General features: G+C 37.0%; 1 protein-coding gene across 9 annotated transcripts in view; it reads right to left on the bottom strand.

Annotated features, from left to right (window-relative positions):
- The window catches only part of PRMT9 (protein arginine methyltransferase 9), a 28,628-nt gene that overhangs the window by 12,184 nt on the left and 593 nt on the right, over positions 1 to 15,851 (bottom strand). For 2 of the 9 annotated variants that reach the window (XM_023733566.1, XM_004378837.2), the window contains exons 2-8: positions 13,672 to 13,820; positions 10,762 to 10,998; positions 10,060 to 10,227; positions 7,635 to 7,737; positions 6,697 to 6,803; positions 3,625 to 3,817; positions 1,719 to 1,902 (exon numbers count right to left, since the gene is read on the bottom strand). In XM_023733566.1, coding sequence (XP_023589334.1) covers positions 1,719 to 1,902; positions 3,625 to 3,817; positions 6,697 to 6,803; positions 7,635 to 7,737; positions 10,060 to 10,227; positions 10,762 to 10,998; positions 13,672 to 13,820 — 1,141 coding nt within the window. Of the gene's footprint in view, positions 1 to 1,718; positions 1,903 to 3,624; positions 3,818 to 6,696; positions 6,804 to 7,634; positions 7,738 to 10,059; positions 10,228 to 10,761; positions 10,999 to 13,671; positions 15,846 to 15,851 lie in introns of those variants that run through there. The other 7 variants (XM_023733563.1, XM_023733565.1, XM_023733564.1 and 4 more) reach the window with 7 other exon arrangements.

Raw genomic sequence — 15,851 nt, 5'->3', positions numbered from 1 at the left:
TTACACCCATTACCTCTAATAATCCCCACAATCCTCCAACATAGACAGTATCATCCCGTTTTTTATAGATGACACAATAAATGCTCTGAGAAATAACCAGCTAAACTAGCCAGGGGGCCAGTAAGTAGCAGAATCAAGATATGAATCCAGATCTACCTGACTACAAAAACACCATACTAGCCACAACACTATACTGACTCCACAACTTAATGACCTTGCCAAATTAGGTACTTGACTAGGAGACTAACCTATTACCTTCCAGTTTTAAAGGGACAGTTTTTCAAATAGGAGCTTACAGATACTGACACTTCTTAGACATAAGCAATCACCTCACGGGATTAGTTTTCTGGAACACTTAGGGTCATAATCTCATGGGACAACACAGTCAACTAGTATAATATAGTTCATAAAGTTTATGTTCTACATCCTAGTTTGGTGCGTAGTGTGGGGGTCTTAAAATCTTGTGAGCAGCCATCTAAGATACAACTATTGGTCTCTATTCATCTGTAGCAAAAGAGAAAGAAGGAAATCCAAGAATCAAGGAACCGGACTACAGAACTGTCTCCACGAACCACAGCCTCCTCTACCCTGAGACCAGAAGAACTAGATGGTGCCCGGCTACCATTACCAAACATTCTGATCAGGGTCACAATAGATGGATCCTGAGAGAAACGGAGAAAAATGTGGAACAGAACTTCGAATTCTCAAAGAATCCAGACTTACTAGACTCAATGAGACTGGAGGAATCCCCAAGACTATTGTCCTGAGATGCTCTTTAAACCTTGTACCAAAACCACCCCCTGAAGTCACTTTTAACTAAACAGTAGGTTAGCTCAAAAAGTAAAGACTGTCACCCTTGAGTACTGAGCTCTTTTAAAAAATTATCTATATGAACCAAATGAACAAGTTAATCTAAAGCACGGGTAAGATGCTGGAGGGCAGTGAGACTAAGTTAATGGGAATGGAACAACTAAAACAGAAATGAAAATGTTGGCACAATGTGAAGAATGTAACTAATGTCACTGAACATTATGTGTAGAAACTGATGAATGGGAATCTGTTTTGCTGTGTATACTTTCACCAAAAATACAATAAAATAATAAAAAAAAAAAATGAAAGGACATAGCTGTGTCCCAATAAAATTCGGTTACAAAATAAAAAAGGACAGAGGTTTTCTATGCAATGCAACTCCTGTGAACTATACTGCTACCCATCAAACTACTAACAGGAAAACATCTCTTCAAAAAATATTTTAACATAGAACTTCCCTTGAAAGTCCACAGATCCACAGACTACTTAAAACTGTTTGTAAATTTTGTGCTTATGTGAGTATATGCATTTTTCTGCAATAGGACTCCACGGATGCCATCAGATTCTCTACGCGTAAGAACTCCACTATAAGTAATACTTTTCCAATGCTTTCCCATAAAAATTGTGCCAGCATTTCTATTTCTCTACATCTACTAATAACCCGAGTAATCAGAGCTGAAGAAATTTTTGAATGGTATGGAACAGAGTTGTGTCTGAGTCTCTCTTAACTAAATGTGTTAATTATTTAAAACTACTTTTGAATAAGAAAAATAACATTCTGAAATATTTAACCAACCTCCCTTAACCGGAAACTTCATATCAAAGTTTTATTTACTTATTTTTGCCGACTCAAATGTTTAGAGGATTAAAGCAACAAGTTTAAAAAAAAAAAGTTAGAAAAGATGTACCTGCAAGGTCCTGTACAGCGTAGACGGCCTGTTCCCAACATGTTTCCTCCCCAGGACTTGTAGATAAACTGTGTTCATCATCAAGCTGGAGTACAAACCAAACCACAATAGCATCTAGTATGCCTTCTTTAGTAACAGGAATATCAATCTTATCAGGTTTTTTAGTTGCAAGACTTTTTAATTCCTGATAGAAACATAAAAGGAATGAGAGGATTTCATACACTTAACATATACATGCCTCGGTATAGTATCACTCTCCATCTGTGTAAGTTCTCAGCCCTGCCCGGCCCCTTCAGGGGGAAGGAAAAAAAAAAAAAAAATCACCATCTTGGCACACCTGTAACCACTTAAGGCACAACAGACAGGAAGCTCTGATCTGTTATACGGAAATACTATTCAGCTATTAAAAAGGATGAGGCAGACACATATTACTGATGTGGAAAAAAGTCCATGATATAATGTGGAATGAAAAAGGCAAAGCAATAGGTATTGTTTTGTTTTCTAAAAGAAAAAAGTATGTTTGTATATTTTTACAGAAGCACAGAAAATACAGACTGGAAAGATAAACTTCAAACTAATGGGGGGGAGGGGACAAGATTTAAAAAGGGAAGAAAAATACCATGGCTTTTTCCTTTCTGTTCTTCTCCATTACTTGAATGTGTTAAAGCAGGCAGATATTACTTTCAAAGTTAAAAACCTTAATAAGGATTTTATTGTGGCAAAGAAAAATGAAAATAAGGGCTTAAAATAACAAAAGGAAAGCTTCTAGGTAATCAGCAACTACAATCCTTTCCCTATTGGAATACTGTGTCCGATAACAAATGCTCTTAAAGTTTAGAAAGACAGCTCAACCTTGGTAAACAATGCCAAACTGATAAATTAGCTCTAGACTACCTCAAGAAAAACCCACTAACAACTGCCTAAGCAATTTCTATTTTGCTCAGGCAAACAATTTTACTGGTTTTCATATAAAAGTTTTTATTAAATTATAAAAATTTTCTGTCTGCAGGCAGGTTCCATCTAAAAAACTAGGAACTTGGGTATTTAACTCATTCTTAAAGACCTTCAGAGAAGGATTTTAAGTTTCTTGATATCTTTGCGTGCGTCCTCTGTATAGCACATCCTCCCACCACCCACCAACGCACATATGTACACTCTACGGTGACCAGCTCATCCTGGTTTACCTGTTTGGGAGCCCTGGTGGTGCAGTGGTTAAGAACTCAGCTGCTAACCAAAAGGCTGGCAGTCTGAATCCACCAGCTGCTCCCTGGAAACCCTATACGGCAGTTCTACTCTGTCCTACAGGGTCTCTATGAGTTGGAATAGACTTGACGGCAATGGTTTTTTTTTTTCTGTATCCCAGTTTTAAACTGAAAAGTCCCATGTCTCAAGAATCTCCTATGTCCTAGGCAAACTGGAACAGTTGGTCACCCTAATACACAATTTGGAGATGTGGAATATTCTTCATTTGAAGAAACAGCGTTAATCTGAAATGGCAGCATGACATAAAGAAAAGTATCAGACCTGGTTTACAATTCTGGCCCGTGTTCACATGTTGCATAAATTGGAGAAAATTACTCAGTGTAACAGTTTCCTCATCTGTACAGCACAAGGATAATTATAATTCTATCACAGCACTATTGTAAAAGATACCTAAGAGCACACATGAAAGCACCTGACAGATTACACATTCCTAACAAATCTTCTGGTTTCTTCTTATTCAGTATTTAAGTAAGTGAATTCCTAATCATTTCAGGAGGGAATTCTGGTTACCTTCCTTCATTTCCTTTACATATGGTAAGTGGAATTATATGTAAATTCTTAAAATGAGATTATCATATGTATTATGTTAAGCAATGCATGAAATTTAACGCTCCAAAAACAGTAATCAAACTTTTTTTTTTACCTGAAGATTGTTGAAATCTACTGTCATAATTTCAAAGCACTCTGTCAGAGCCAAATATCCCCCAGGAACTCGACTCATCTTTTCAGTTGTATAAGGTTCAACAGCTTCCTCAGAATCTAAAGAAGAATAAGCTGGACTCTGAAAGTTCACATTTGCTGGCAAATGGATACCAGCAATGTCCTTAATACCAACCCTGATGGGAGGAAAAATAAACAAGTAGGGTGGAAAGGGAGAAGGATGGGTTTTTTTAGAATCAAGTAATACCATCTAACAGTGAGTCCAGAAAAAAATCAACATAAAAACGAAATAAAACTTCATGGGCAAAAGTTTCTTAAACACCATTACACACCCGCACAACCACTAACCATAAAAAAATAAATAAATGGTAAGACTACATTAAAATTAAAAACTTCTCATCAAAAGACACCTGGTAAGAAAGCAAAAAAGCCAAATCACTAAGTGGGGAAAGATACCTGCAATGCATATATCCAACAAAGGGCTCACATTAAAATATACAGTGAACATCCTTGCACAAATAACTGAGCACATATATGAGCACAGTCAGAGTAGATTCCTGGAAGTGGACTTGCTAGGTCAAGGACTTTAAACATCTTAATTGTGTTAGATAATGTCAAACTGAGCTATTAAAATCATGTACCAACAGTGTATAAATTTTTCCCATGCCTGTGAGAAAACAGAATATTATCAATCACTTCTAATACTAGCTAATATAAGTAGTTTTCCATTTCTTTGAATAACAGACACTTGTATGCATGCCTTGTTGCAAACATCGCAAATTTTGATCTCAGTCTGTCACTTGCCTTTTAATTTTATTTATAGTATCTTTCATCAGATGGAAGTTTTCAACTTTTATGTGGTCAAATTTCTCAATCTTTTATGGCTTTTGAACACTGTGTTTTGCTTTGGAAAGCATTCATCATCTCATGAATTTTTTTTACACATATATTTAATTCATCTGGAATTAAAAGATCTTTTTCCCAATGAATTATACCATCTCCATTTACTGAATAGCTTATTCTTTTTCCTGATGATCTAAAACTACCACGTTTCATGTACTAAATTTCTATAAATTCAATAATCTGATCTGTATCTAAACTCTTTATTGTGTTCCACTGATCTGTTTTTCTATTTCTGCACCAATACATTACTGGTTTTTATATCTAAAAAGGCATTTCACAATTTTCTTGACTATTCTTAAACATTTGCTCCTTCAGATGAACATTATACTCAGCTGGTCAGGTTCAAATAGTAATTTTTATAATAATGATTTTCAAATGTTTCTACCAGGTATAACAGCATTCATCTGTATTATTTTCACTACATTTTTTTTTTCAGTCTTTAACCTGCACTGCTGAGCACTGCAAAAATATACTGGGCTCACTCACACAGACCTACTCAATCAAAATGTATGGCATTTTTATTTTTACAAAAGCTCCTCCAGCGCTTCTGTTGTACAGCCAGACACTGTTTTGCTGTATAAATGAATGAGTGATGAAGGAAACCTTTTTCAAAATGGTAGATACCATCACTTAATTCCTATTTTGCTTAGGCAAACAATTTTAGTGGTTTTCCTACAAAATACAAAGAAGAAACTACCGAAGGGAAGGGGTCTGGAGTCATGCTACAGCAAAAATCCCAGAGAGACATAACCTAGATTTTCTGGTGGGCAATTAAGTGCTGTACCTCTAAAGCCTGAAAAACGCACATACTCTTTAACTTAGTAATTCCTTATTACCAAATTTATCCTAAGAAAATAATAAAGATCCTAAGAAAATAATAAAGATAAATCCACAAGATGTAGGTACAAAGGTGTTCATCCCAGTTTTTAAAACAAGAAAAGTGGAAACCTAAAATTCTAACATCTGAGGACCAGAACAGTAAGACACTGATAAAAATCATGAGGTAAATCTACTAACATGAAGAGGCTCACAAAGAAAAAGTTAATATTTTTTAGTGACAGTTCTGAAACAAAATTAAATTTATATACACATACACATTTATTTATACAGAGCTGACAGTCAACCAGTACACTCTCTTACAGCCAATGTTGCTGTCTGCTTAGTCAGTGCTCTGAACCTTACCAATCGTTAAACATTTCTACTGTCACCTTGTAAGAAATAGAGCAAAGAGTAAGACAGAATGTACAATAAAGGTTAACAGTGGTTATCAACCAGTGTGGGGTTTAGAATAATTTTTATTTTCTTGTTTTGTCATTATTTCTTAAAATACTTACAGGTTATACTTATTACTATTAAGTTACCGATGGGAGGGGCTTCCTTAAAAAGTTTTAACAAAACCTGGATCAATATTTTCACAAAATACAACACTCATTAACGTTCAAGAATAAAAATGTAACCAAGAAACACCTATAATTAAAAAGCATTTAGTATCACATTTTCATTTATACAGTGAAACCTGTGAGGGCCGGAACTCAATGGGACTGCCTGTTTTTCCAGGTTTTGAAAGTTTCCCACCTTTGACAGGGTACAGTCTTACCACTTTTCTATCGCTCGTTTTAGTGGAAAACATTTGAGTTTTCCTTTTCTGACAGGTGTCTGCCTTATATAGGTTCCGACTTTCACAGGTTTTACTGTATTGTATTTGATGAGCAAATCTTACAATCTCAAGGACAGAAAGATCCTAAAAGTTCATCCCATTCAACTACATATCATTGTAACAATAAAGTTATTAAGAGGAAAATGGGAGAAATAAATTAAAACCGAAATTTATTTTCACATTGGAATTTTTGCTATATTTTGCCTAAAATTAGTCTTAATATTTTTCTACATGAATCTTTCACGCATCAAAAGGATACCAGGTTGTATCAAAATTCATTTTCCATTAATAAAATAAAAGATGCTTTTAATCCCAAAGTTCCATTTTAAAACAAAGTAAAATATATGCTTAAAAAAAAATAAGCCTGGACTAAACATGAATTTAGAGGTCAGAAAACTACAAATCCTTATGCAAATATATAATCAACTAAAGAACCTTTGAAATAGAGTATACTCTTTAAAATTACTATTTTAAATTACTTAAATAGTTACTCACCTATGATGTCTTCTTATCTCTGCACATTCTACTGCCATCCCAAATATAACAGCACTTGCTGGTATAACTTTCCCACACTTTTCACAACTTCCATCTTCACCTTTCGTCTAAAAATACAATGATAAAAATTATACCGTTATATGCAAAATATGTGTGTATGACGACAAGTATGAAAATAAGAAAAAGACTTCAAAACAATAAGTATAAGCAGTTTTTTCCTGTAAAAAGTTTCTTTTATTTCCATTGTTATGTACTTTTTTTTTTTTTTTTTTTTGGTACAAGTACAAAGAAAGAAAGAAAGGACAGAAGAAAACTGTAAGGATACACAGAACAAAAGGCTATTAAGAATGATTTTAACTGAGAGGCCAAAATCATCTCACCACACCACACCACACCACAAGTTGCCGTCAAGCAGATTCTAACTCATGGCGACCCCATATGTGTCAGAGTAGAACTGTGCTCCATGGGTTTTCAATGGCTGATTTTTCAGAAGTAGATCACCAGGCCTCTCTTCCGAGGAGTGTCTGGGTGGACTCAACCTCCAACCTTTCAGCTAGCAGGTGAGCACATCAACCAACCATACCAAATCAGATACCACCACAAAGCCTTTTAATAATTTGCCAAAAATGCAAGCAGTGAGGGCTATGAAGCTGAAAGTACCTCTTTTTCTCAACAGTACTCAAGGATGTCACAATCAATCCCCTCACAAATTAACCTCAACTCCTATAAATTCCTCAATGGAGTATTTTTTTGCCCATATACCTCATTTGGACATACAAACATACATGTTCTTAAGTGGTTTTTGCAGGGATTTCTTTCCAAATATACAGTATATACGTTGATGGTGGGAAACGTATTTCATATTGCTTTGTAAACACACTAGGGTTTCAGCAAATATCTGTGCAAACAATGGATCATTCAAGTGTTTTCATGCTTACCTTTGGCTGCAAAAGTAAACAGTCCCATGCATGAATCAAACTCTCCACAATTCCTTCTCCAAATAAACCTGCATCGACAGTTTCTGTTACAACTAGGGACACTCTATAGAATGATTTTTTAAAGATATATGTAAGTAAAATATCATGCTATTATATAAAAGTGTTAAAGCTGAGAGAGGAGAGAAAGGAAGAGTATATTACAGAAACAGTCAATAGGTAAAATTTTCAAATACAATTCATTTTTAATATCGGTTTCTGAATCTTGAAGAACTGACTCAAATGTTCCTCAGGCTGCTCTGTTCTCCCCTGGCTCCTCCTCCTTATGTGTCAGGAGCACCCTTCACTTGGTCCTGCTGCCTCCTCAGGCTATTCTTTCATTGCCTAAATCCTTAAAAGTGGTTCATATCCATTATCTTTATCAGTCCCTCTCCTTAACATAGGACATAATTTTATCTTCAACACTAAAACACGCTATCTTTCACAATCCCACTTTTATCCAAACGAACAATCTTTCTCAGTTCTCATTTTCCTTGACCTACAAACAACATTTAATGCAGGTGGGAAGCCCTCCCTCTTAAAATTCATTCTCCATCTTCTATGATACTACATTATCAATGGTTGTCTTCTTCTGTCGTTTCTTTTGCTTCACCCACTAGCTTTGAGTCTTCATGAAAGACTTGTCCACATAGCTCTGCTCTTCCGTCCATTCTTTCCTCTAATTTCTCCCCTCTCTGAACTCCTTTAGCACTTACTGCCACTATCATTTATTTGTGTAGTTAAAAGATAAAAGTTTAATAAATATTCCTCATCTTCCCACCTAGACTGTAGGTGTCTTATGGGCAGATCTATTTTGATATCCCCCACAGCACCTAAACCCACTATTACATATACAGAAAACATTCAACATTTAGGATTGCAAACATTTAGAATGTGGAAGGTATTTCAAATCATCTAGTTTAACATCCTGAAGCCTAGAGATTTGCTCAAGGTCAAAATAAGTTAATAATAGAGTCTGAACTGGTATCCCTATCTCCTGATTCAAAGCCAGTAGACCCTTCTAAACACTATCTGCAGAATAAAACTCTGCATCATGACAAAATGCAGATTAAATTAAGGCAATTTTGATTCAGGACAGTGTTTAATTTCTATAAACCCACTGCCATACGGTCAATTCTGACTCATAGCGACCCTACAGGATGGAGTAGAACTGCCCCACTGGGTTTCCAAGGCTGTAAATCTTTATGGAAGCAGACTGCCAAATCTTTGTCTCGTGGAGCAGCTTGTGGGTTCAAACCACTGACCTTCTGGTTAGCAGCCAAGCACTTTAACCACTGTGCCACCAGGGCTCCTTTTAATTTCTGTAAAATGGTAATAATAATATCTACCTTAACAATCTAATAGGATCTCTTTCATGAGAACAAATGTAAAGATCATTGAAAATCATAAAGTACTATGTAAACATAAGTTATTACATAAATGGAAGAAGGTATTTTAAAAAATCATTGTCCAAATGACAACAGAATCCAAAAAACATCGTCTTAAAATCCATAAACTGAATAAACTTCAAGTAAAATGAGAACACAGACACCTAGGAGAAGTACTAGCTAGTGCTACATAGTGAAAACTCTGTCTCAAAAACGATGGTGTTGGACCAGATGATTTTTAAATCCCTTTTAACTTTACAATTCTATCATTCTTGTGACATGAATCAGAGTGAGGTAACATACTAAAAAGTCAAGACTTAACGGAATTATATTTAAACCATTTGAAGGGCCCAGGCCAAAATAAATTGACAGCTGACACTTCCTGAGCTTGCATTTCAGCCAAGGGTATTTACACAAAATGAAATAAGCCGATTGAGCCTGATGAGATCTACTCAGTTATTATTTTTTAGTACAATTTTTAAATAGTTATTGACCACACAGGAGGCATTATCCATTTTCACAAGCTAGAACACTGAAATTAACAAAGGTAAAGTAACTTGCTAAAGGTCAAGTTTATTTACTAAATCCCTTACTACAAATTTTCAAGATTTTTAAATATTTTTTATAGAGAATACAACCTTATTATTAAAATCTGTTTCATGCCAAAATAAGGGTTTAGCGTTTTTGCTTAGACTACAAACCAAAAACAAACCCGTTGCCACTGAGTCAATTCTGATTCATAGTGACACTACAGGACAGAGTAGAACTGCCCCACAGAGTTTCCAAGGCTGTAAATAATCTTTACAGAAGCAGACTGCCACATCTTTCTCCCCTGGTGCACTGGTGTGTTCGAACTGCCAACCTTCTGGTTAGCAGCTGAACCCCTAAGTACTGCGCCACCAGGGTTCCCTTTGTTTGGACTAGAAGCTAGAAATGTGAGTAGTCTGATTTTTAAAAACTAAAATAGTGAATTACAAACATTTAATTAATTTATATTATACCTTTCAGGAATGTGTTTTGGAATTTCTATGTCAAGTGACTTCATATGTAAGAGTTTGATCCCTGCTTCCATCTCGTTTGCTGCCACTACATCGCAGGCAAGTTCATACATGGTCTTGGATAACTCACAGGCATACACCGAATGTGCTCCAGCTTTTTTGGCAAACATGCTACAAGCAGAAAAAGTGCTCCATCAAGAAAAAAGAATCCACTAGCGTCTGTCAAATCTTAATGGAATTAAGATGTTTAAAGATGGGTTTTTCCTTTTACTCTTTAACTAACTCAACAATTATTCATTCCACATTAAAAAGAAAGTGAAATAATATTTTTGTCTAGAAGCAAATCATACAATAAATCATGACATCCACCCTATTAAGAAAACAAAACAGGCATTAAATAATCTTTAACTTAGAAAAATAGACTCTACCAGATGAGCGTACAAAAACTACTCTTAAAACTTACTATTGCAACTTTCAATAATTATTCTAAATTTTTCTCAGCACTTATGTCCAGTTTCTGATAAAGTTACAGTGAAAAATACAATAGTTGCATGAATAACCCTAACAAGATTATAAGAAGTAACAAATGAAACAATTTTTAATTTTAAATTTCATGTCAAATTCTCTACATTTAGTAAAACCTTTTATTTATATTATTAGTATACACTTATATGTATACATAATTAAAACACAATTACAACAAACCTTAGTATTCCAGTTCCTGTTCCAATGTCCAAAACACTTTTGTATCCTGAACGAACCACCTTTTGAATTGCTGCATTATAAATCTTATTCCTCTTGATATCATTAAGCATGATAAAGTGCCAACGTTCTACCAACCAGTTTGCAACGCGATAAAAATTCTCCTTTGCATCACTGAAATCAGGGTTGAGCTTCACTGCTTTATGAAAATACCCAGCTGCTTCATCTCTAAAGCCCATTCTAGAGTAAAAAGTAACAAAGAAAAAATATTCAACTCTGTGCTATCAATGGTTCATGCCACTGATCTGGCTTGGTAATCCTTCACCAGCACCTCAAATCCTACCCAATCCAAGGATCGCCTCCTTTGGGAAGTCTTCTGCGAGGACTGCAATCCTCAATGACTTCTTTTCTAAACTCCTACTATAGTGATGCATTTCAGAACACTAACAAGTACTTGATTATAAATTACTATTGTACTGAAGTACGGCAGAAGTTCTCTTAGTCAGCCTCCACTTAACCCAACTCAATAGAATAGCAATGCTCTCTGAAAACTATCCCCTCTGTAAAATACAGCTAACTAATGTCTGTGGCTAGCATCTTCTTCTCTGGTATGCCCACATACTTTCTCTCTCACCAGCTGAATTAAATGGTCATCAACAGTCAGTCGCATTTGCTGCCAGACCAGTTTACGTCAGTTGTACTCGCTACTATAATGACATACTTTAATTAAATATTACAGAAACTAGTATCTAATCCTTTGTAGTTCTATGTAGTCTGTCTCAGTTATCTAGTGCCACTATAACAGAAATTCTACAAGTGAATGGCTTTAACAAAGAAATTTATTTTCTGATAGTCTAGTAGGCTAGAAGTCCAAATTCAGGGCATCAGCTCCAGGGGAAGGCTTTCTCTGTCAGTTCTGGAGGAAGGTCCTTGCCATCAATCTCCCCCTGGACTAAGAGCTTCTCCGAACACGAACCCCAGGTCCAAAGGATGAGCTCTGCTCCCAGCACTGCTTTCTTGGTGGTATGACGTTCCCCCAATTCTCTGCTTGCTTCCCTTTCCTTTTATCTCTTGTAAGATAAAAGGTGGTGCAGGCCACACCCTAGGGAAACTTCCTTTACATTAGATCAGGGGTGCGACCTTAGTAAGGATGTTCTACAATCCCACCCTAATCCTCTTTAACATAAAATTACAATCACAAAATGGAGGACAACCACACAATACTGGGAATCATGGCCCAGCCAAATTGATACACACATTTTGGGGGTACATAATTCAATCCATGACACAGTCCTTTACACACGATTAGTATGCAACACACGCCACATCAGAGTTCTTCAACACCCAACTGGCCTATACTCTCTTCAACTAGAGAATTCCCTGATGACGTGATTGGATATACAACGTCAAATTGTTATACACATTTCTAAACACTTACTCTCAATTTCTATATTTATCTATCAGTAACTGGTAGTTTGTGGACCAGCACCAGTGTGTGGACCACACATTAAACAGAACTGAGCTAGCAGAACCCTTTTGTACTCATACTGCTTCTCAAGCCCTTGAAAGCATTTGATCCACTTTAAAAGAAACTGAATCAGACTATTCATTAAGGGGATGGATTAAGCAAAAAAGACATTCTGAAACTCTAAACGGGACTACACTGTAATAAAAGGCAATGGTCATATATCAAATGAGAGGCACGTATACTTTAAAATAAAAATGTCTGAGATTAGTCTGTTATGTTTTTATGATTCCTTGTATTTTGTGTATTTTCTTAGAATTATTTTATGCACATGTGCCAGCGTGCAGAAAGAGTTAGCAACCCTATCCTTTTAAAGTCCTACTTACAGAGTTTGCCCTTGGATTTTGGAAGGGTTCCCAACACCGTGACGAGATTGGCTCATTGTGCCTCACCTGTTCGTACAAACAATGTTGTTTATGATGGACACCTGCTTTCCTTCTGGGAGTCTAGAAGTTTGGTATGTGCCAGGCAGAGGGTACTTATGTGACCAACCGCCAATAAAAACCCTGGGTACTGAGTCTCTAATGAGCTTCCCTGGTTGGCAACACATGTCACTACAGCTCATTGCTAGGGGAATAAAGCATGTCCCGTGTGACTCCACTAAGAGAGGACCTTCAGAAACTTGTGTCTGGTTTCCTCCAGACTTCGCCCCATGTTGCCTTTCCCTTTCCTGATTTTGCTCTGTATCCTTTCACTGTAATAAAGCATAGCCATGAATAAGACTATATGTGAGTCTTGTGAGCAAATTATCAAAACTAGGGGTGGTCTTGAGGACACCCGACATAAATGCTTACTGTGTTATTGTCTAAGTCACCCTGTTTTGCCTGCTGTAATATTTTTCCTTTGCCAGGTGGCACAATGTTAGTCTCTGTCAGTAAAAAGTGCTGGAGAGACACTGCAGGAGGAAAGACTTTTGGTTCCTGGTTCCAGTGTGCTGCTCAGGACTTCTCCTGCACCAGGTGCCACCAGCACCCAGGGGTCAGCAGTTTCCCCCAGCACTCCTCTACTGGGCAGTTTTGTAATGGACTGCCTCCGGTGAGACACCTCCCGGTGCACAGTTTTCCCTGGCACCCCAGAGGGCAAATTTCTCAGCCATCCTGTGAACCATATCTCAGCCCAGTGGTGGGGACTCTTCTATCTCAGCCCCAGGGGCAGCGGCTACTGTGTAGTATATGATATTAAAACGCCTATAATATTACATATTATATTTACTATTCCTATATTCTTTTGATTCCTCTTTTCTTCTTACTAGCCAATCCCTCATTTCTCCAATCCTTTGTTGTAGTTAATAGCTTTTTATGTTAAACTTTCCCTGTTCAAATTACAATATGATTTATCCCTGGTCATAAAGAATAACTCTTAACAGGTAATACTGAAATCACTCAAACCTGAAAAGATGTTCTCCCATGCTATTGCAAATCACTTCATCATCAGGAAATAGTTCCAAGGCCTGTTCATAGCAACCAAGCAAGTCCTGGATTCGACTGAGAGCATCAAGCTCTTCAGCCCATCTGAAGAGGGTATACTGAAAAGTTTCCTTTACAAAAGAGAAAAAAAAAAAAAGAAAAAAAACAGTGAATTAGTAACATAAAGGATGAAACAATATACAATGCTGGTTCAAGATTCCACAGAGACTGGAACTTACCTATTATCGCTGATCACCTTAAATTTTATGTGGCTTTAGTAGGCACTGTTTGCAGAATAAACAAATGAGTAAATGAATGAATTTTACCACCTATTTGGCAATAATATGCAGAATTAGACAGTCTGACCACTCTCTAAACTCTCCAGTCTTAGCTGCCATATCACACCCTCCTGGTTCTCCACCTACCTCTTTTTTGTAGGCTTCTATTTTTTAAGTTTGTCCTCAGTCCCTTTCTCTTTTCTTATCCACACCCGAGGCATCAACTATCACCTATGTGTTGATGGTGTTACGTCTATATCTCCAATCAAGACTCTCTCTTCTGAATCCCAGACTCATAGATCCAACTTCCTATTAGTCATCGCAACCAGGGACTGTGCCCCAAGCCATCTCAAAATTCAAGTATTTCCTGGGGCTAAAACACAGGGATAAACAACTCTTTAAATCTTTCACCTCCTCTCCATGCCCACTGTTACAGTGTAATCTGGACCTCATAACCTCTTGCTGGGCTGTAACAATAGCATTCTCACTGACAGCGGAGCTCCAATCTCACCTCCCTCCAACCATTCTCCACATTACAACACACTGCGAAGAGGGCAGACTTTAGTCATCCCAGCTTTATCATAAACACATTTTAAATTACCTTTACATATTTTTTACAGAAGAAATGATACCTTAAACTGAATCTTAAAGGAGTTCACCAGAGAGACAAGAATAAGGAGATTCTAGGGTATGAGGACAAAAAATACAGATTGCATGAAATGGATCAGGGGATTTACAGATAAGAAGCTTGGTGTGCCTGCAGTTTGGCTATAAGGGGTCTGAGAGAGTAGCAGAAAATGAGACTAAAGAGAGAGATCTTTTGCAAAGAGCCCACACAAACGAATATGGACTTTTTTCTACAGGAAACAGAACTAGTTACTGAAGCTTACTAAATGCCAGGCATTACAATAGGAATTTCAGATATACTTCTAATCCACACTAAAAATCTATGAGAATTATTAGCCCTGTTTTACAAAAGAAACTAAGGAACAAATAATTGAGGAAATGGCACTTGGATTGATCCATTATTCTACCGCTGCCCACCCACAAGAGCAAGCTGCATCCTAATATATTACTTTCTCTTCCTTGAGTGGGCAAGCTGGTCCTGAAACTCACACTGAATTTGAACCAGGTCCGACGAACATAGAACCATCTGAAGCAACTGTGCCATTGGACTCAACTTTAAAAGTCTAACCTTAAAGTAAACTAAAGTCTGACTGACTGCTGGTTGAGAGACACTGTATTAAAGCAAAGCAACCTGAGGCCAAAAAATGAATACAAAATTAAGCTAAATCATTTTTTGAAATTTAGATTCTAACATTATTTGAAAACAAATGTATAGGATTTCAAGAGAGTAACAGTCACAAATAACTCAATAGCTGAAGCTTAAAGAATGCATCATAGCATGATACTTACTTCAGACTAAACTACAAACGTATTCAATTAAGAAATCCACCTTTCTTCCACACAGTAGCAAAGGCCCTGGGCCAGGATCATGTTTGGACTGAATACAGGGGGAGGGAGAGGATCACCTGAGGTCTACTTTGCCATACAATCGACTTTGGATTTTTCAGTGAGATGGACGCTTTGAAATGAAGTGACATCATTTGACTTTTGTTATAAAAAGCTCAGGCTGGCTGCACTGAGACAGACTGCAGGAAAGCCGAGGCGGGAGCCTATTCCAATAGCCGGACAAGAGATGACTGAGGCTTGAAACTGGGGTAGTAAAGGAGGAGGTGGTGAGAAGTCGTAAGACTCTGGATCTATTTCGAAGGTGGAGACGACAGGATTTCCTGATGGACTGGTTGTGGGAATGAATAAAAGAAGTCAAGGGAGAACGGCAAAAATAGTAACCACCAGCCACGCAAGCTAACTCCCAACCCC

The sequence above is a fragment of the Trichechus manatus genome, unplaced genomic scaffold (genome assembly GCF_000243295.1).
Source record: "Trichechus manatus latirostris isolate Lorelei unplaced genomic scaffold, TriManLat1.0 scaffold00059, whole genome shotgun sequence".
In the NCBI taxonomy this organism is placed as follows: Eukaryota; Metazoa; Chordata; class Mammalia; order Sirenia; family Trichechidae; genus Trichechus; species Trichechus manatus.
Note: the sequence above shows the minus strand (reverse complement) of the source record. Positions and strands in the feature narration are given on the sequence as shown.